Source organism: Neopelma chrysocephalum, unplaced genomic scaffold (assembly GCF_003984885.1).
Source record: "Neopelma chrysocephalum unplaced genomic scaffold, ASM398488v2 Primary Assembly neopelma1_60, whole genome shotgun sequence".
Lineage (NCBI taxonomy): Eukaryota > Metazoa > Chordata > Aves > Passeriformes > Pipridae > Neopelma > Neopelma chrysocephalum.
In genome coordinates this window covers 17,260,260-17,279,803 of record NW_020897715.1, presented here as the reverse complement: position 1 = coordinate 17,279,803, position 19,544 = coordinate 17,260,260, and the positions used below count along the sequence as shown (strand labels likewise).

The 19,544-nt window shown below is 47.5% G+C and overlaps 1 protein-coding gene across 2 annotated transcripts; it reads right to left on the bottom strand.

Annotated features, from left to right (window-relative positions):
• Positions 1-846: 846 nt before the first annotated feature.
• On the bottom strand, positions 847-18,354 carry LAG3 (lymphocyte activating 3). Of its 2 annotated transcripts, none has more exons than XM_027681533.1 (9): positions 18,272-18,354; positions 6,626-10,151; positions 6,253-6,424; positions 5,864-6,090; positions 5,335-5,592; positions 4,868-5,161; positions 4,234-4,524; positions 3,857-3,972; positions 847-1,461 (listed from the first exon to the last, which is right to left on the bottom strand). In XM_027681533.1, exons 2-9 carry the CDS (start codon positions 6,678-6,680, stop codon positions 1,354-1,356), a joined length of 1,521 nt encoding a protein of 506 aa, XP_027537334.1. In that variant the 5' UTR covers positions 6,681-10,151; positions 18,272-18,354; the 3' UTR covers positions 847-1,353. The 2 variants fall into 2 exon arrangements, with proteins under 2 accessions (XP_027537334.1, XP_027537335.1); XM_027681534.1 differs by lacking the exon at positions 18,272-18,354 and having other exon boundaries at positions 6,626-6,744; positions 7,139-14,789.
• Between the last annotated feature and the right edge of the window lie 1,190 nt (positions 18,355-19,544).

The window sequence follows — 19,544 nt, the reverse complement described above, 5'->3', positions numbered from 1 at the left end:
GTGGGCCAGTTGTGACTTTTTGGATGCTGCTCCACTACCTGCAGTCTGAGGATCCCAAAGTGCGTTCGGTAGCTGTGAATGCAGCTTCCCTCTTGGAAAGGGAAGGTGAAAGCTACACACCATATGCCTGGTGAAATAATGAAAATCTGGCATGCTACTGATCCCTCTTACTCAAGTCAAGAGAACCTTTCATCTTAAATATTGAGAACTTAATTTTTTTTCCGCTGCCCCCTTGAGCAGCCACAGCCTGGGGACCCATATGGGAGACACCACGTGTGGCTCTCTTTATTAGTGAGGCTTTCTTCTGGGGTGGCATGTAATGGCTGTTCAAGAGCAGTACCACAGTCCTCCATGGCTTTTCAGAGAGGTGGTGAAGAGCATTCTCTGACTACATGAAAGCTAAACACATTAAAGGTCTTGAGAGATGGGACCTGGCAGACTCACACTTATATTACTAAATACATCCTTAGCAGGAGGAGAGTGACAGAGAGCCCTAACATCAGTTGTAGATCTTTCAGGAAAACGTGAGAATGAAAGGAATAAATGAATGAATGAACAGGGACAGCCAGATGGGAGAAAAAGAAAGAAAAAAAGACTCTGAAACACAGCAAAAGGGAGAGACTGAACCTGTGATTCTTTCTTCTCTAGCGGCATTTAATTTCCCCTTCCCCACTGTGAAAATGTCAGAAATGAACAGGCAACTTCAGTAAAACAGAACTGAAAGAGAAAGAGAAGGCAGCAAAGGCCTTAGAAATGGCTTCACACAGGCAGAGGTACACCCGGCACTGTCAAATAGGCACAATCCCCCATAAGCACACACAGGGACCAGCGGGTTTTTTTGTCACATAGATTTATTTTCAGTTCTAAAATGAGTTTCTAATAAGTTAAATTCTCAAAATGTGCAACAGGGCAGTGATCAGGGCAGTGCGGGCAGAGGGAGAAGAAAGCAAGTAAGGGGGGCAGAAAACACCGTCAGGCTGCAGGAAAGACAGATTCCAGCCATCTCCTGCATCCTGGTGTTCCACCAGAGAAAGGTTGTGAGAGGAGCCATGAAGGAGGGGCAAAGAGTAGGCAGAGATGTGGCACTAAAGCAAGCAATAGCTACTGGCTCAAATACTCCCAATAGCTCCAAAGCATCTGTGCTGCTGGCCACCTTACTGCTGCAGTGAGGCTTGCCTTTCCCTGGTAGGCAGCTCCCATCCCCTCTGCGGGTACAGAGCTCCCAATGCCTTCTGCATTGTTCATGCCATCCTTAGACCCCCCTGACAGGTCTGCATGGCGCCCATCTCTCTGCAGCACGGCACACAGAGTTTCATCCTCCCATGCAGACTAGCCCTGGTGTCCCTGCTCCTGTCAGCACTCAGTTTGTTGGATCTTCCCTTTCTGGTTTTCCTTCATTGACTTCCGTGGCCCAGGGACTGCAATCATCCCTTCCAGTGCTGAGAAGGCAGAAGTCTGTGCCTGAAAAGGAAAAAAGAAGCAACATCAGGTATGGGAGGGAGATTGAATGGCATGGTAGACTGGGCTTCTCCTTGCCATGGAAAACATGATCCTACTGCTTGCAACCATAAGGCTCCCATTCCCTGCTAGAGCCAGGGAAGAAGCCACTCTCTGAGACCTGCAGTTTCTTCTGGGGAATGCTGTCCCAACATGATCCTCAGTGATGTCATGAGCATAAGGAATAACAAAGACAGGACATGGTTAAGGGAGAGCAAAGAGTGATCTGGGCAATGGTCAGGCCAATGTCAGGTTTGATGGTATGCCAGATTTTACACCACCTTTTCAGAGAGAAGTAGTAAAGGCATGAAGGGTTGTGCAAAATGAGATAAGAACAAATTAAAGACAGAACTACTTTCACAAGTGACTTTCTAGACAATGGAAAAGATGTAGATCTCAGGGCTTCTGACAGCGTAGAAGTATAGGGCAACACACAGACAATCAGTTCAGCAAGAAGGATGAGATTAGTTGGAGAATAGCATGGTAGGTGTAATCCCAGCTAAGAAGAAGGGACTGCGATTTTGCTGGCATGTTTCTGTCAGGCTGTAGGGAAATGATAAGCACAAGTCTTCAAAGATCAGTCATTATTTGCATAGAGAGTGTGAAAGTGCTAATGAGTTAGGTAGCTGATTGAGCTGAGGAGCCTCATTTGGAAGAAAGAGGATGAAAATATCCCACAAGACCCAGATATTTTAGGAGAACAGAGCACTAAACTGAGTGACAGGATGAATGAAATGCAACAATACCAATGGCACGTTGATAGGCTCAGGGGATCGGAATAGGAATTCCTAATGTGTGGGCAACAGCCCATTGAGTGTGCATGATACACTGTGGTGAGCATCCAGTGTCCAGCTAATGCAAGGAGAGCAAATGTAATCTCAGAGGATGCCAGCAGAGAGAGGGAGAGAACCAGAGAAGAGCTGATATCTTTGCTAGAGGCACCTCATCTGCACTCTGATGGAGGATGAGCCCAGCGGGGAGTCTGTGCAGAGAAGGGCATGAATCATAGAATCACCGGATGTTGGTGTTGGAAGGGAGCTCTGGACATGATTCAGTCCAAATGCCCTGATAAAGCAGGGCCACCCAGAGCTGGTTGAGGACCACCTGTGGATGGAGGACCTGTGCTGCAACACAGGAGCCTTGCTTGCAGCAAAGCAAAGCCATGAGGGCACATGCAAATGTTTTGGGGTGGTAAATATCCTGGCTGCATGAGACTTTAACTAACAGCCGGACACCCAGGTGTTCTATTTCCTGCTAGCTGAGGCCTTAGAGTTACACTGCCAAGGGATTTTTTCCAAGGTTTTTGGCCAGAAAGGGTGGTTCTGATCATCTTGTCCCGGACTTGCACAGCCCAGAGAGTCACACAGAAACTGTAGATTTCTGCCTCAGATTATCCTTCACCATCAGTGATGATTAAGGATGGATGATGAAGAACCTGTCATGAGCTGCTCTAGTGGTATCCACAGTGGTTTTTTAAAACTTCCGACCTTGATTTTGTTCCTATGCTGCTTGTCTTCAGTCTCCAGCCACTGGGACTTGTTAAGGTTTTTCATCAATGCTAACACATCCGTTGTCTTCAGCTCAAGCCAATTCCAAGGCTCCCAGCTCTTTTGCCAGGGCAAGCTCTTTTGAACTTAGACCGCTCCAATCCTCCAGCCCCTTCTGCACTAGAAGGAGTTTTTCACTGTGGACCCTTTCCAAGAAGTTAAGTAGAAGGCAACTACATCACACCTACACCCGAAAGGCATCTCTTGTCAACAAAAGGAAACCTTGAAGGATGAATTTGCCATGTAATTAACTTGCAGAGCAACAGTATGAAAACTGCAGAGCAATGGTCTGACCTGTTTGCATAGCTTTTTTTCTGGGGACATGCGTGGGAACCATTAGCCCTGGCCTGGTCTTTGGGATCGTAAAGGTTAGGTAGAGTTTTCAGAGGACAAGATACCGGAACAAGCTGAGCAAACAGAGGTCAGTAAGTTGCCAGAAGCAGAGGCTGAGATGTGAGGGCTGAGCCAGAAACAACAGCCCTGGATTGAGATCTGTGTCTGGGCACCAGTAGGCATTTATATAGAACAGGAGATTTTTACATTAAAGTGTCCAGATAAGGAATAAGAGAGACAACACGTACAAAAGCCTGGAAATTAACCTTTCTCTAGTACAGCGTGGCCTAATCTCTGGGATAATAAACATGAAGCTTTTCTAGGCTGGGCTGTGGTTGTTTCTTAGGAGGTTTCATCCCTCCTCTGAGGTGTCTGACCTGCCTCCAGACAAACACCATGGTTAGCCAGAGCTGCCAAATAAGGTCAAATAAGGGTTGATGTACAGGAAAAATAACAGAAATTGGGTGATGGACACTTACCCTTTTCTGTAGGGCCAGAGCCATAACACAGACAGCAAGCAGAAGGAGGAGGGTGAGTGTGAGCCCAAAAGTAACCTGCCCACTGAAGACAGCAGGGGGGATGGAGACCTGGGCACCTGTGAGGAGGAACCACAGTTAGGAAGGAAGGGAATGTCAATTTTGCCCTGGGGCAAGGCTGGGAATGGGCAAAATGGGAAAGAGTCCAGGGAACTGGAAGGAGCAACATAAGGGACTGGTGAGAGCTAAGACAGGATGACAAGAAGATGGGATCCAAGTGGTCCAAGGGAAGAAGGACAGGGAGAAGGTGAGAGAGGAAAGGCACCAGGGAACTGAATAGGGCAAGAAGAGATTGGTTATAAATACATGGGGGACAGTACTTGTGATCTGCAGCTCGTACTCCACTCCTCCCAGTTGGCCTTCTGGGCCATATACACTGCATTCCCATGTGCCTCTATCCTTTTGTGACACTTTGGGTATTTCCAAGGTAGGTCCCATCTGGGCACTGCTGCCCTCCAGGTTTTGGGGGGTGGCCACAGCCAGCTTGCTGTTAGTGGGGACTGAGCCAAGGTGCTTCCACTGGAAACGTTCATGTCCCCGGGAGTGTGTGAGGCTGCAGATGAGCAGCAAACGGCTCCCCTCAGAAACTGGTCCTTGGATGCTTGGAGTCACTGCAGCAAAGGAAAAAAAATACCCTCAGGAAAGACCACAGACAGGTCCACATCTCTTCTTCATCCATCCTTCTTCTATTACACCCCTTCTTTATTATTTCCTCTAATTTATTTTCTTTGTCTTCCCTAGTTTTCAGAGGAATAATCAGGTCACCAAGGAAAACCGATTTCAGCAGACTCCAGTGCAGTGCAATGCTCTCAATAGAGATCTTGTTTCCCACCCCGAGGTGGGAACTCATGATCAGGAGCTACCCATGCTCACTGCACTGACATGTGGGGAGGTTTATCTGTAAGCACTGGGGGGCCCCAGAGGGGTAATGCACCTCTTTGTCTCTCCTCTCACCTGTAACCACTGCCAAGGTCACCTCCCTGCTGATTGTTTTGTGGCCCACAGAGACAGCACAGCGGTACTGCCCTGCATCACCTGGCCCCACCACAGGGAGATGCAGGGGGAAGCTTCTGTTACTCAGATTCGGGAAGATGTCCCAGTCTTGCAAGTGTCCTCCTGCAAGGTGGCTCCAGTGGGCTGTCACCATGTTCATCTGAAAGGAACTGGGAAGGTAGCTCAGGCTGCATGGTAGATGGGCTGCAGAGCCAGCTGCAGCATAGACCACAGGGTTGCTTGGGCCATCAAAACCTAAGCCAGAGAAAGAGCACAATGTGAGGTGGTGGCTGGAAAGATGGGAGATGACTGCCCTGGGAAGTGAGGACAGGGTGGGAGATGGGAAGCTGGAGCTACTGGGGTTAGTCAGTCACATCAAAGGGATTAACTTGGGGATGCTGGAATATCAACACAGAGGTTGAGGTCACCTAGAATTTGCAGGTTGTACGTGGCAGAAATTATTTCGTTATCAGAGTATCGAAGCTGGCAGTGCCAGGAGCCCGCATCACTCATGGCTGGCCGCAGGATGGAGAGAGCCCCAGTCAAGGAGCAGAAGGTCCTGGAGGTGGGGCCCAGGTGCCCGTTATGGAACCAGCATGTCTCCACAAGGCTGGCCCGGTAGCTGGAGTTGCAGCTCATCAAGATCGGCTCATTTTCTTCCACAGGATTGGGTGGACTGAGGGTTACTGCAAAAAACCAAAGTGTTGGGGTGGGGGGTGAGCTAAGATCACAGGGGAACTACCAACACAACTCTTTGTGTCCCCCTGTCTTAGCCTTGTCCCACAGGCAGGCGCCCCTCCAGAACTGAGAGCAGACAGCAGAAAGCTGTGTGCTTTCAGGAGGATGCTGCCTGTACTCTGACCTGCCCAGCCAAACGCAGCATCCCCACCCCATCCCACCTTTACAACCTCCCCGGTCCTAAAATCAACATTCTCCAGGTTTTCTATCTTCTCCTACCTGTAATTACCCCCAGCTCCACGTGGCAGCTATGGACCTCCGAGTTGTATTCCACCCGTGCCTCATACAGCCCAGCGTCCTCGCTCCTGACGGGGTCAATCCGCAGGGAGAAATCGCCATTGTGTAAGGCAGAGTCCTGGAGTGACACCCGGGGCTTCATGAGCAGTGCCGTCTTCTGGAGGCCTGAGTACCCCACCTCCAGTACCACATGTGACTCCTGGTGGACACTGGAAGTGGGATAAGTGAGCAGCTCATCCCAGAGGCAAATGTTAGATCAAGGGAGGGGGCAGGAAGGAGGGAAGATGGGGAAAGAGAAAAGGGGCTCAAAGTGTCTCCCACCCTCTCCAGTCCCCCCAGAAGGACTGAAATTTCTTTTCACCCTGACATACCTTCCCCCATGCCTCTTCCACTGCACAGATGTCTTGTCAGGCAGCTGCTTCAAGGTCTTTCTCATTTTTCTGGGGCTCAAGTGGCAGGGCAGCACAGCTGAACTCCCCTCTCTGACCCACATTTTCTGGTCCCTGCTTTCCCCCTCCGCTAATCCTGCTTGGATATGACCAGCTGTAACAAGATAAAGAGTTGAGCAAAGAGTGGGGATGCCGCGTTTGCCAGGGCAAGTTAGAGAGCAGGGCAATATCTGGCCATCTTTGGTGGATTGGAAGGGCACAAACTCTCCCTTCCAGTCTTGTCGGGGACCAAGTAACACACAGGCTCAGCTTACTGAGCTACACTGCCCTCCCCAATAGGTTCATCCCCTCTTACCACTGAAAGCCAGCAGGGCAAAGGTGAGGAACAGCACCAGGGACACCGGCCTCATGGTGGCATCCAGGAAAGGTGAGGGGCTGCCTCCTACTTGGGTCCGTGCTTGACAAGATCCAAAGCTTGAAGAGATCAGCAAAAATGAGGCATGGGCAAAGAAGGTGCTAGAATTTGGTGGGTAAGTAAAGAGGGGTCAGTGGGATGTGCTTGCTCTCATGCCGTGTCTCTCTCTCTCTCTGATCAAAGCATTTCCCTAAATGCCCTTATATTGCAGGTGGGCAGCAAATTTCCTCATATCACTAAGAAGATGCGTCACCACCAAGAAACCAGTATAAGCCTGAGGCACGTGAGAGCAGGGGAGGGAGGGACCAGAGACACAGCTGTAAGCATCTTTTAGTGGAAATTCTTTGAGTCGCTGTTGTTTTTCTTACAAATTTCGCTTCTACATAGCCAGTGGAAAAAGTGTAGAAGACACTTCCCAGCAAGTGCCCTTCATGTTTTTCTTTCATCTCTTACCTTTTTTGGTTTGATCTTTCCGTCTCTTACAGCTTCTCTCTAACTGTTTCAGGGCTTTCAAGAACATGTTGGTCTTTATTTCTGCTGTTCTTTCTTCTTGGTTTTTTTTTTTCCTTCATTTTCTTTTTCTTTCCTTCTTTAATCCTCCAAATGAGCTAGTTTCTTGGCTTTTTCTCATTGGTCAGTTCAAAGGCAGCATGAGGAAATGGTCTGTGGTGAGCTCCAACTAGGGCACATGTGACTCATCAATCTAGAGTCCAGGGCCAATATGGGATAAAGCCCAGGTGGTCCAAGAAGATAGAGAGGAGCATCCAGAAGAAGGAATCAGAACTGAAAAGAGGGGCTGAATACTGTGGCACGACGAGGAGTGTGAGGAAGGGACCCTCCTCCTCCAGCAGTTCTGGGAAAACCCACTCAAGCTCATGCACAGAGGGGGCTCAACCTAGCTCCCATTAAGCTGCTGACCTTTACATAAGGCAATACATTTCCATCCATGTACCTCATCCTGGGGCCCATTTTGTCTCAGAGAACCCCCACTGTTGTGGTTCACACTTTCCAGCAGCCCACTGCTCTGACTCTTTCGGACTTAATCAGCCCTTCGTGACATGTGTCAGACACCCAAGCCCCTCGGTGGCTCATCCCCCAAGTGTTGGGGCTTTTCCTCAGGCTGGGGGAAGGGAGGTGACTCATAGTGGCCACTTTTTAACTGTGGAAGGATCCTTGCTTGTTCTCTGGTTTTCCTCAACTGAGTGGTGAAGGTGAAGGATAAAAGAGGGCCAGTGCTATGCCTCACTTCAGCAGACCCCTGTTGCAGTGACAGCTCTCATCTCTTTCATCACACATGGCTCTCCAGCCTCCTGAGGAGTGGGATTGGTGTACAGGTGCAACCTCATGTGCTTCCATGTCCCCGAGGGACTGCTTTGTAGTGGTCCCACATGCCCTCTTGTGTAACACAGTCCATGGGATCGCATGAGAGAGAAAGAGAGGAGCAAAGATAGGGGAGAACTTGTGACAGTTGTCAGGAGGTGTTTTTTTCCTACTGTTCAAGAAAAACAGTTTGTGGTGACCAGTTCAAGCAGAAAGCATCAACCTCTTCTTTCCCTTGAATCAGCAGTGCAAGAATGGTGTGAGCGTGTGGGTGAAGGTGAGAGAGAGAGAAGGGAGTTGGAACCGTGGTGGGGAGACACAAACATTGCTGCAGTCCAGCATCATCTGCTCCCCCCCCGGCCTCACTTGAGGGACACACCGAGCTCATTGCTCTCTCCCTCCATCTCAACTCTCGCTGCGCTTGTAGCCTTGGCACCCTGGCACTATTCCACTCTAGCCCTCAAAACCACTTTTAAAGGAATCCATGCTCTAGGAAATGCTTATCTCTTGTAAGACTCAGCAAAGCAGAGGACGTAGTCCCATCCTGCTACAGCTTCCCAAGAGGTGGTCACAAGAGACTGATGGAGAGCCCAGGAAAATGACAGGAGCTGCCTGGCACTGGGGAGCGGTGTTTGGGGCCGAGGGGTTATTATGCTGAGTGAGCATGTTGTAAAAGGAAGGTTTTAGAGGCACTGTTTTACTCAGCACCAGGCTATCTTTAGCAAAGACACTGTGACGTTTCTCTCTAACGACCCATTTTTAATGCTGACTCCCTCGAATGGCATTTTCGTCATCTCCCAGAATGAGACCCCGCTGCAGAGATAACAGTGACCAGAGAGAGATCAGCACAGGGACATCTTCTCTGAACTGCCTGCGTGGGTCCCCTGGGCAGAGAGGCTGACAGGGATGTGTGGGACCCTGGCAGAGCCATGGGGAATGAGGGGCAGGCTGCAACAGAAGTAGTCAAGGGCAGGGACATAGAAGCCCAGCTCACTAAATGCTCCTTTGTTCGGCATTAGTAGCTTCAGCCAGGTTCCAGACTTCACCACAGCAGTCAGCTTGTGCACAGCCTTAATACATTGCTCTTCTTGTCTCTCTTGGCATGTCTTATGGATGCAAACTACACTCACCAAGAAAAATAGCAATAGAAAACACTGTTCTGCAGTATCATTGAGTTAGTCTTGCTGAAGGAATTTTCCACTGCGTTTCCAGATTTCTGTAATACCGTGTTTTTCTGAGTGATTCCACTTTCATGTTTTGGTCCTTGCACCATCAAATCTGAAAGTAGTCACAATCTTCCACTTTATGCTGACTTTCTCAGGTGCTCTAGAATTTATTTTCAGACTTCAGCTGATCTAGGAAACCATGCCATGACTTGAAGACTGGGTTATCAGCTTGCCTGGGTGTTCCTGAGATAGAGTGCTTGCCAGAAGGACCTCATGTAAAACATCCTGATTGCTGTTTGTCCAGTGCTAAAGCAAACATAGCAGGCAAAACCAAGTTCCTTACTAATGGGAGATAACTAATAACTTCATGGCAAGGAACTGTAAACAAAAAGCAGCCACACCTGGGGAAACAGAAGGGAAGGTCTGGCAAGGATGTGGTGTGAGCAAGAGCTGCTGGGCAGGTTGGTACCCAACAGGCGCCTGCACAGGCAACAGGGTTTTCAGGGATCAGACTGGGATTAACTGCGAGATTTCTGGCACTGACTGGGAAGCTTAGGGAACTAAAAGAAATCTAAGCTCAGCTGCAGAGAGGAAGTAGTGGAGCTGCCCTTCTCTGGGCACTTGGGACAGATGCAGTGGTTCCCAAGTCAACACTTTGTTGCTGCAGAGAGGTCAAGCAGCAGAACCCTGAGGCAGAAAGAGCTGGTGTCCACAGCTTGGCAGGCTTTCTGTGAGATGCACAATGGGGTAATGCATCAAAATAGGCACCCTTGAGGTAGAGGAATGCAAGCCACTTTGCCCACACAAAGGGCCATGATAGTTTCTACCAAGGCGCCAACCAGAGGTGCATTCTGTATATGAAATTAAGTCCAGGGTGGGTACCAAACATGCTTCGTGATGCCTGGAAGCAGCATGTTATCTCCCCAGGGGCTGGGTACACCACACATCAGAGGGTGGTCTTGGAGAAGGGACACATTCATCTGAGGTGACAGGTCCCAAAAAGCAGCGAGGAGAAGAGCACCGGAAAAGAGAAAGTTTCCATCTCCCAGTAGATCTGGGCACAACCAAAATGAGCCACTGCAGAAGTGCTAGGAGGAGGCAGAGTGACTGGCTGCCTGATTGGGAGGCTTTTTTGAAAGGGTCCTTTTTAGGGGGGCAATGCCTGAGTCACCACAGGTCTCTGATATGGCACTGAGGAGAGTCCAGCAGTGCCCTGCTTCCCAGAATCCCGTGAGAGCACCTTTAAGAAAACATAGCTTTATGGGGTCTTTGGACAAATCTGCAGCCTCTTTCTTTACAGTGCTAGAAGGTGAGTACCCTTTGTATGACAATACTCAGCTGCATATCCCAGAGAAACCTGAATTAGAAAGTCAGAAACAACATTGGGGGGATCTCACTAAAGTTGTGGGCTGGATTTCTGCTAAAAAAAACCCCAAAACATAACAAACCCCCCAATGATTTCATTACTGAAGAAAATATGCTGCATTCATGGGCATATTTGGCGTCTGGCCAGCATTCGCTGTGGAGGACTGTGTAACTATTCTCTTTCAAAAGACCTCCAGATTCTTCCTCAAGGAGAGATGGGACAATTACAGAATCATTATTGGTCATCACAGCTACCTGTGGAGATGGTTATGGCTATCAGTACCTTGGCCAATATCTAGTTAAGTGATATTTTTGATGCCACAACCTCCATGTTTTGCAACACAGAGGGTGGGGTGGATAAAATACAAAAATCCATGCAGCAAACTAGGTTATATTTTGACTCCCTTCTCATTGTAGTGTTCATGCTTCTAATCCAATAAAAAACCATGCAATAGCCTCCCAAACATCCCAGAGCTGCACTGGGTTTTCTCAAGAGCAAAGAGGGATGGGAGACACGTGCCAGCTTTGCTCTCAGTTACAGTGACCTTGACACTGAGGTGAAGGAGTCAGGCACCGACCCAACATGTTGCTGAGAGGCTGGGGCAGCAGCTGAGTGGTCCTGAAACATTGCCTTAACTCAGGTATGAGCTGAGGAGTACTTTGATGGGAGCTGAACCTTGGTCTGAGAGTGGGACTCCCAAAATGTGTTTCTCCCAGGGTACCTGGAGAGAAAGAGTCTGACCATCTGCAGGGTCCTTGGGACCTAGTGGACTGGAAGCTCCAGTGTCCACAGCAGAGCTGGATGACATACAAGTGCTGGACACCAGGGATAGCCCAGAAAGCAGGAGAGCATTAGCAGAAATATTAAGCAAACAAAATCTCTGAAAGTGCCATAAAAGAGAGAAAGGCCAATCCACATATTCCAGGCTCATATCCTTATTGCTGCTGTTGCTCTCAACTGGCAGTACTGTATCCCTTCAGAGAAAAACTGCCACAGAAGGATGTGCCTTCTGCTCATGGGGCTCAAATCCTCTCTGTATTCTACTCTGGGCAGTAACCTGGGGTTCTCCAACAGAGAAGAGGCACCTTGTCGTGTTTCAGATGCTGGAGGATGAGCATTGATCAGAGCACAGAGGGATCTGGCTCTAGGCCTATTTGCCTGTGTCCCCAGGAACTGTGAAAAGTGGGTCTGATCCACGTGCTGTGTTTTCATGGTGCATCATGGCAGGAGAACAGGAGCCCATATCTCATGGTACACTGGAGCTCTGGAAGCTGCAGGCTAAATAGAGAATATGTTGTTTCTTTCTTAGTGGGAAAGCTAGATATGAAAAAGTGGAGGGTAACTAAAGGAGCAGTGATGCTATGAAAAATCATTTGCAGAAGAATACAATCACTGGGAAAGTTGCTGTGGATGATGGCACAGCAAGGAGGGGCACAGCAGTGCTCCAGAATAGTCCTGAAGAGAATAAAGTCTCTGATTTGGTGATCCCCAACCACTTTGCTTTGAACAAAAAATTGCTAGGGAGGGAGATGGTGCATTTTTAAACTGAAAGGACTCATTGTAAATCAAAATGGATTTATTCCTTTACAGTTTAGTTTTCAGCTGGATCAATTCTCTGCTGCTCATCAGTGTTGACAAAAGAGAGGCAGCAGGAGAGATGAAAGGGAAGATGGGATTGCCCCTCTCTGCAACACTACGCATTTGTGCTGGATTAACACAATTGTGTGCCAGACTGCAATTCAGAATGTAGTGGCAACTGAGCTGTTTTTTCAATTTCCTCTCCACTTGGCACCTCATGGCAGGTAGCAGCCTACATCTTTTTGTAAGATATCTTCTACTGCCTCACTAAGAAAAACACCACAAAATCAAATAAACCCACTTGTTTGTTAGTCACAGTATCACAGGAAGATTCAGGTGGGAAAGGACCTCCGGGGTCTCTACTTCGCCCCTCTGCTCCCAGCAGAGTGACTCTCAAACTAGACTGGGTTGCTCAGGGCCAGGCTCAGGAAAATCCTGAACACTTTCAATTATGGATAATCACTGCTTGCTGTGTTCTTGCCTTTAGCACTGCAAAGAGACCCCTCTGGCTCTGGAGCTACCCCCATTCTCACTATGCTGGCACGTAAAGCATGCTTTCTTGGTGTAAGATCTAAATCTTCCTCACCCTCAAAGGAGGCTGGGACCAAAGAGATAGAACTATAAATGGACTTCAAAATTCCCAAGAAGGGGTGGGACCTCCTGTGTCACAAGGAGGGCTGGGAGAGGTCTGGTTTCCCAAGATGGGGAGCCAACTAAATATTAGGAAGTTCTGCCAGGAGCTGGTCACTGTGGTGCAATTGAGGCCACATGCAGAAAACATGGGTTTAAGCTTGATTTTTTTTGTTTGTTTGGTGCCATTGATAATTTTCCCTGGTGCTAAGAAGTTTCTGTTTGCAGGTGTCAGGTCCCATTCTACAGGAGGTGAACATTCCATGCTGCGCAGTGCTCTCTCCACTCTTACAGGCTTCTCTGCCAGGTTTTTCTCAGAAAGCCACAAAAGACCAAAGGACTCTCTTTAGCTGCACAGCGTGTGTGAGAGGAGAAGATAAAGCAGCTAATGCTTTTGTGTCCTGCGTAAATACTTCAGAGGCTTTGCTGATGAGATGAAAGTGTCCTAGAAATTCAGACTGTGTGAGCTTCCAGTGATAGGCTGCTCAACATCTAAATGCTTTCTGATGTTCATGGATGTCTTACAATGACAAAATATGGTTAGAAGGGCTACACAGCTCTGCAGGTATGACTGTCTCTCCTGGCATGGTGCATATATTTGGCCAAGTTAATGGGAAGTAACTACCTCCTAAAACCCCTGGTAAAATCACACTTAGAATTAAAACATAAGGTTCTACATGGAGGAACAAAGTATGTGGAATCACACTTCCGCAACATAATACAGTATCCTGGGAAGACAAGGCTCCAGGGAGGGAGATAGATGATACATGCTGTATTAGATGGGATCTCATGGAGTGAACAGATTGTGTTACCTCTGTTTACAGCACAAGTTACTGGAACGTGTCCATATTTTGAAAATGGATGTGGGAAAAGGATTTAGCAGAGTGGTACAAAAATAAAACCAAACCAACTCTGACTTGGGAGCCTGAAGATCTTGCTTTGAAATGAATAAACTTGAGATGCTTGATCTCTTTTACCTAATCTGAAGGAAACAGTGGTGAGCTCAGGCAGCAATTTTACTGCAAACAAGAGGAAATTCATTTTGCATGTCACAAAGATAGTGTAATTATTGTTAGAGGATGTTAGGATGTTATGGAGAGCAGGAGTATAAATGACTTCAAATACAGATTAGGTAATTTGTGGAGGATCAGTTCCTCACTGGCTTTTGAATGTGATGACCTGGTATGACTGCCAGCTCAGGATGTCCTTGACTCTTGCTTGCAGGAAGCTTCTACATGATGCCTTGATTCTCAATGCCTTTCCTTAGGGATCTTGTATTGGCCATAGCAGAGCACCATAGAGAGACCATTGGTACGACCATTTTTATGCTCTTACAATGCATCTTTGATATTTTCTTCCCATGAGAAGAAGATGTGAAATAGAGGTAGATTCTCTACTCCAGTAGAGGAACATAAGGAGGACCAGAGGTTCAAAATTAAAACCAAAAATCTGGCTGAAAATTAGATACATGTTTTTCACATCAAGGCCCTGACATGGGAAGAACTCTGGTAGTGGCCTCTTCACCACCTGCAGACTCTTGGCGTGAAAAACGGTCGATGGCATCCTCTTGCTCAGCCCTAGGATATGAGACTCTCTGCAGGAATGAGGGAGCCAAGCTAGATGATCACCATCATGAGAATAAAGCACTATCTATTCGTATTTCCCTAGGCTTTTCCCTTACTTACAGCCCTGACCAGAGGGCTTCCCTTAGAGTTCATGAGTACCTTTTTTAAGACTCAAAAATAAAAGCCAGCTGGTCTTGCTCTGCAAGAAAACTCCAGTAGAGGAAAACAGTGGAGGAGCATAACTCCTGAGCTGAGGCACATAACCCACAGGGAAAAGGAAGGAAAAAGCTCCTGGACTTAAATGAACTGAGGTGGTGATGGCATGTGGGTGTGGGGACTTTCCCCTGAGTTTGGCAGGGGCTGGTTGTTTTTTCCCTAGATACAGGTGCTTAGAGGGCTCATTTGTTCCAGACTTGAAGGAGATAGAGGGGTTTCTATTTTTTCACGTCTGGTTTTTTTTTATTATTATTACTATAATTTTCTTCTATGTGTTGCTTATTAAGTCAAAATAAAAGTCACTCTGAAGGACTGGTAACCCCAAGAGCTCTGTATGCCCCCTGTTTGAACTGTAAGACCAGATGAGCTTCTGCAGAGGAGGAAATATGGGCAATATGGTCCGGTCATGAGCCAAGGTAAAGTTCAGAAGCCTTAATAATGGAAAAAGAGGCTACAGTCATACTGGCTCAAGAGTAGTTATTCAAAAGGAAAAAAAAATAACCAAGCCAACAGTAACAGCATTTCCTGGTCTGTGAAAAACAAATGTTTGGGGTGGATATAAAAAACAGAGACATCCTCAAAGTGAAGGGGCATGCTCATTGAAGGGTCAGAAGATAACTTGGAAACTTTGCCAGGTGCTCGAGGGTGAGATTCCACCTTACAGCTGCTCTCATGAGGAAACTGACCCAAGAGACTCTTCCAAATTTGCCTTCCTGTCCCAGTGCCACTGGGAATGACAGCCCCTGGCTACATACTCACTGCTCCCTGAACAATTCCTGAAATACGGCTCTTCATGGGGTTCTAAGACAGACCAATGTATAATTTTGGTATTAAAGGAGGAAGAGAAGAAACTGTGAGTGTGTAATTAGAACAGGGAACAACTAAAATTACTTCTATGGCAGGTTCCTACAGGTAGCTGCCCAAGCACAACTGAGTGGATGAGAAACTGTACTAAGGGTAGAAATGACAGAAAACTTTTAAAATGCTATTGTTGTCACATAGAATTACACTCAATATGTGGCTGATATCTGTAAATGGCTCTGGGAGAAGTGGAGTGTCCAAGCAGTGCCCTAAAGTGCAATGCAGTGCAACACTGATACTGGAGACAATTGCTGTGATTGTCTGGGGACTTGTGAACCTTCCAGATAAACCCAGAAGTTTGTTTCCCCAAGGCAGTTCTACAACTGACAACCCTAAAACAGGTTCTCCAGAAAGTTGCAGTGATTTCAGGAGCCTATTCTGCTGTTGGGTGTCCAATATAGGTTCTTCATCACCAACCAGATTTGTAGACAGTGAGAAAAATGGGCCCCTACTTCCTAAGAACAGACACACTCCAAGGCTCTACCCAGGGGATCCAATAAGGGAGGGAATGCTACTCAGAAAGGGACCAAAATGTATATGTGTCTTTCTAGTGGAGGTCCCTTAGACTTGCCTTGGACTCTCCAGGCAAAGGACCATGTCTCCTGGAGGATAGAGAGGCACTCGTGTGTGTTCAAGTCGACCTGTGGACACTCAGCCAAGACAAATCCGATTGTAACTGACCACACACAGACTTCTCAGTTCTACAGGTTCACCAGCGGTGTGATCAGAGCCATCCCCGATTCCTCCACTCTGAGAGACAGCTAACAGCATGCCCTATGCTTGGCGTTTTGAGTACAGGGAGACGCAGATGAAGGCTTCTCACAATTCTTCGGTTAAGTATTTACAGACATGTCAGGTTTTGTGCCACCAGGGGGCCCTTGAGGCAAGAAAGTTATGCGTAAAGGACTCCAGCGATCCCTCTCCCAGTAATAAATCCGTTCGAGATCAAGAAAAGCAACAAAAGGTGCGCCCTCCACGCTGAGAGGTATCAGTTTGAGCTATGTTTGGTTGTGCTGCTTGTTCGCTCGGGGTGGTGCCCTTTTTCAGCACAAGCAGGTCTTGAAAGAAGAGATTGGGGTTCAGCCTTTGTGTTCCAAGTTAAGGGAGAAGGACTTGCTCCTGCTGGAGGTCCCCATTGGAGTCCTCAGTGATGAGAACATGTACAGCACTAAAATGTTCTGCTGTATAGCATTTGGGACACTACAGGTGTCACTCTGCATCCCAATTCCATAACACCAGTCTTCCTTTTTTGTCTGCAGTTTTGGATCTCATCAGTGATATGTCAGCTTTTCACACTTGGAAATAAAAGCAAAAGCAGCACTGAGGAATACTGGGAACACCTATAGGGATACTGCTGCAGATGGTAGACCTTTAGCCAGGATTTGATCTTTGAACCCTTTCAAGCATAGACAAACTGAGGTGGAACTGGATCTTCTCCCAAAGAGAAACTACAACATGGCACACTGTTAGCAGTGCTCTACAAGAATGCTTATTTCTACAGTTATGGAAAGGGATTCACAGACCCTGAAGCAATCTGCATTTTCTTTAGTTATGAGCAAAACCTCCAGACTCATTTGAATTACAAGGTTGGTTTCCCAAACATCCCTACTGGGTCTTCTGTGAAATTTACTTTGTGAAAAAAACAGCAAGCTCCCAGCTGAAATCTGGGTTCATATTTACCATGCTGCTGCCCTGAAAGCTCTGAAGGTTTGTTGGAGCCATATACAACAGCTTCAGCTGCTTTATAGACTGAATCTGACACAGGAAAAATTTATAAGCACTTTTTAAGAAACTGTCCTTCCCATAAGAAAGCATCAACCAGCTACAAGTTTTCAGATGGGATTTCTGGTGTGCTTATGGACAAACCTAATGGAGTGCTACCTGGGTTCATATTGGGAAGTGCTGCCCAGCAAAGACCTTTTTGTCAAGTCATTTGGATATGCAACAACAGAAAAGATGCTGAAGAATGCTTCAAGTAAGGGGCTTTGAAAATTTTCATTACAAATTATGTAACCTAATAAATCTATCCTAAAATGATGCATGACTTGCTGTAAGACCTGTGAAAGTCTAAGACATGACTCTACTGAAGCTGCCAGAGAAGTAGATAGACAGGTAATCACAGGGCTCTGGAAACTGACTATTTTTGCTACATCTTACAGCCTTCATTGGCTTCAGGATCTTCCATCTTGAACGCAGGAAGCCCCAGTAGCATTTTGGATTTAGGGATAATATTCTGCATTGCAGGACGTGGCCAAACACCTTGCTGACATAACACCACTTCATAGATTAAGTGACTAAAATGAGAATAAAACATCTTGAACCCAGATAGGACATTAGAAAAGCTGAATTGGACTTTTTGATATGAAGTGTTTAAGATACACGGTAGAGAATGGGAAAAATAAACATAATTTCAAAACACCAGAGGTCTATAGAACATACAGCTCCTACAGTCCCCTGGTGACAAGTACCATCAGTCAGATGTCATCCACAGCACATACGTGGGTCATGTGCTCTCCTGACCTCTCTAATGGTTGACTTGCAGCAAGTCACTGAGCCATCTGCCATAGCCTGTCTGCACAGATACACCTGACAAGGTGAAGCTTGTCTGGTCCAATATCCCAGTTCTGTGAGGCTCAGCTGAGTAACTGCTGCGGTGCATAGATACTTCCAGCTGGAACTCAGGCTTCCTGAACAGCCTGAGACTTGAAAGCATCATCTTCTGTGTCTGATAGAAAATGCCCCCCACGAGAGCAAAGCTGTATTTGGTGGCACCACACTGGGCCTTTAAGCCATCTTGTGCGGCTGCGACCCTTGAATACTCATACCTTAGGTCTCTCCTCACCCCTGTGACTGCTCATGTTTTGCTAAAACCATAAAAGCTCACCAGAAAATAGTACTGGGTTTGCGTGGCAAGTTGTTAGTCATGAAGGGGCTGCAGGGCTGGTTTCTGTGAAAGCTGCTAGAAGTTTTCCCCATGTCTCATAGAGCCAATGCCAGACAGCTCAAAGACAGACCCACCCTGGCCAAGGCTGAGCCTATTAGTGATGGTGGTAGAGCCCCTGGGATATCATAGTAAAGGAGTGTGAGGGATGAAGGGTAACTGCAGTGAGAAAGAGGAGTGAAAGAGAATATGTGAGAGAAACAGCCCTGCAGACACCAAGGTCAGTGCAAAAGGAGGGGGAGGAGGTGCTCCAGGCATCAGAGATTTCCCTGCAGCCTGTGGGGAAGACCCTGGTGAGGCAGGCTGTCCCCACTGCGGCCCATGGAGGTCCATGGTGGAGCAGAGATCCACCTGCAGCCTGTGGAGGACCCCACAGGTGGATGCCTGAAGGAGGCTGTGACCCCATGGGAAGCTCATGCTGGAGTTCCTGGCAGGACCTGTGGATCCATGGAGAGAGAAGCCCACACTGGAGTAGGTTTGCTGGTGGGATTGGTGACTCCACAGGGGATTCACACTAGAGCAGTCTGTTCCTGAAGAAGTGCACCCTGTGGAGGGACCTCACACTGGAGCAGTTAATGAAGAACTGCAGCCTGTGGGATTGACTCCCACTGGAGAAGTTTGTAGAGGACTGTTTCTCATGGGTAGGACCCCACGCTGGAGCAGGTGAAGAGTGTAAGGAGTCCTCACCCCGAGGAGGAAGGAGCAGCGGAGGCAACAAGTGATAAACTGACTGCAACTCCCTGCACTGCTGGAGGGGAGGAGGTAAAGGAAATCAGAAGCAAAACTGAGCCCAGGGAGAAGGGAAAGGTGGGAGGAAGGTGTTTTAAGATTTGGTTTTATTTTCTCATTGCCCTACTTTGATCTGATTAGTAATAAATGAAATTAATTTCCCCCAAGTTAAGTCTGTTTTGCCTGTGACAGTAATTGGTGAATGATCTCTCCCTGTCCTTATCTTGACTCAAGAGCCTTTTGTTATATTTTCTGTCCCCCATCCTGCTGAGAAGGGGAGCATTAGAGCAGCTTTAGTGGATGTCTGGGGTCCAGCCAGGGTCAACCCACCACTGAAAGAAAACCCAAACTCATCCACTGATGATATACAGCACTCCTATCCTGTCCATCTGCAATATGTCCCGAGTCTGAGCCCACACACGTAAACACAGACTTCTTCCCGGAGAAAACACACAGACTGGATCAGCCATGAGTGTGTCTTTGACTC

What these genes read in the sequence shown, in the direction of transcription:
- LAG3 (XM_027681533.1), bottom strand. Translation starts at nt 6,680, where the DNA reads ATGAGGCCGGTGTCCCTGGTGCTGTTCCTCACCTTTGCCCTGCTGGCT. An exon ending in TGCCCTGCTGGCTTTCAGTG is followed by an intron (nt 6,425 to 6,625) that starts GTAAGAGGGGAT and finishes ATCTTGTTACAG; the next exon opens with CTGGTCATATCCAAGCAGGA. An exon ending in CTCTGGCCCTACAGAAAAGG is followed by an intron (nt 1,462 to 3,856) that starts GTAAGTGTCCAT and finishes TTTCCTTTTCAG; the next exon opens with GCACAGACTTCTGCCTTCTC.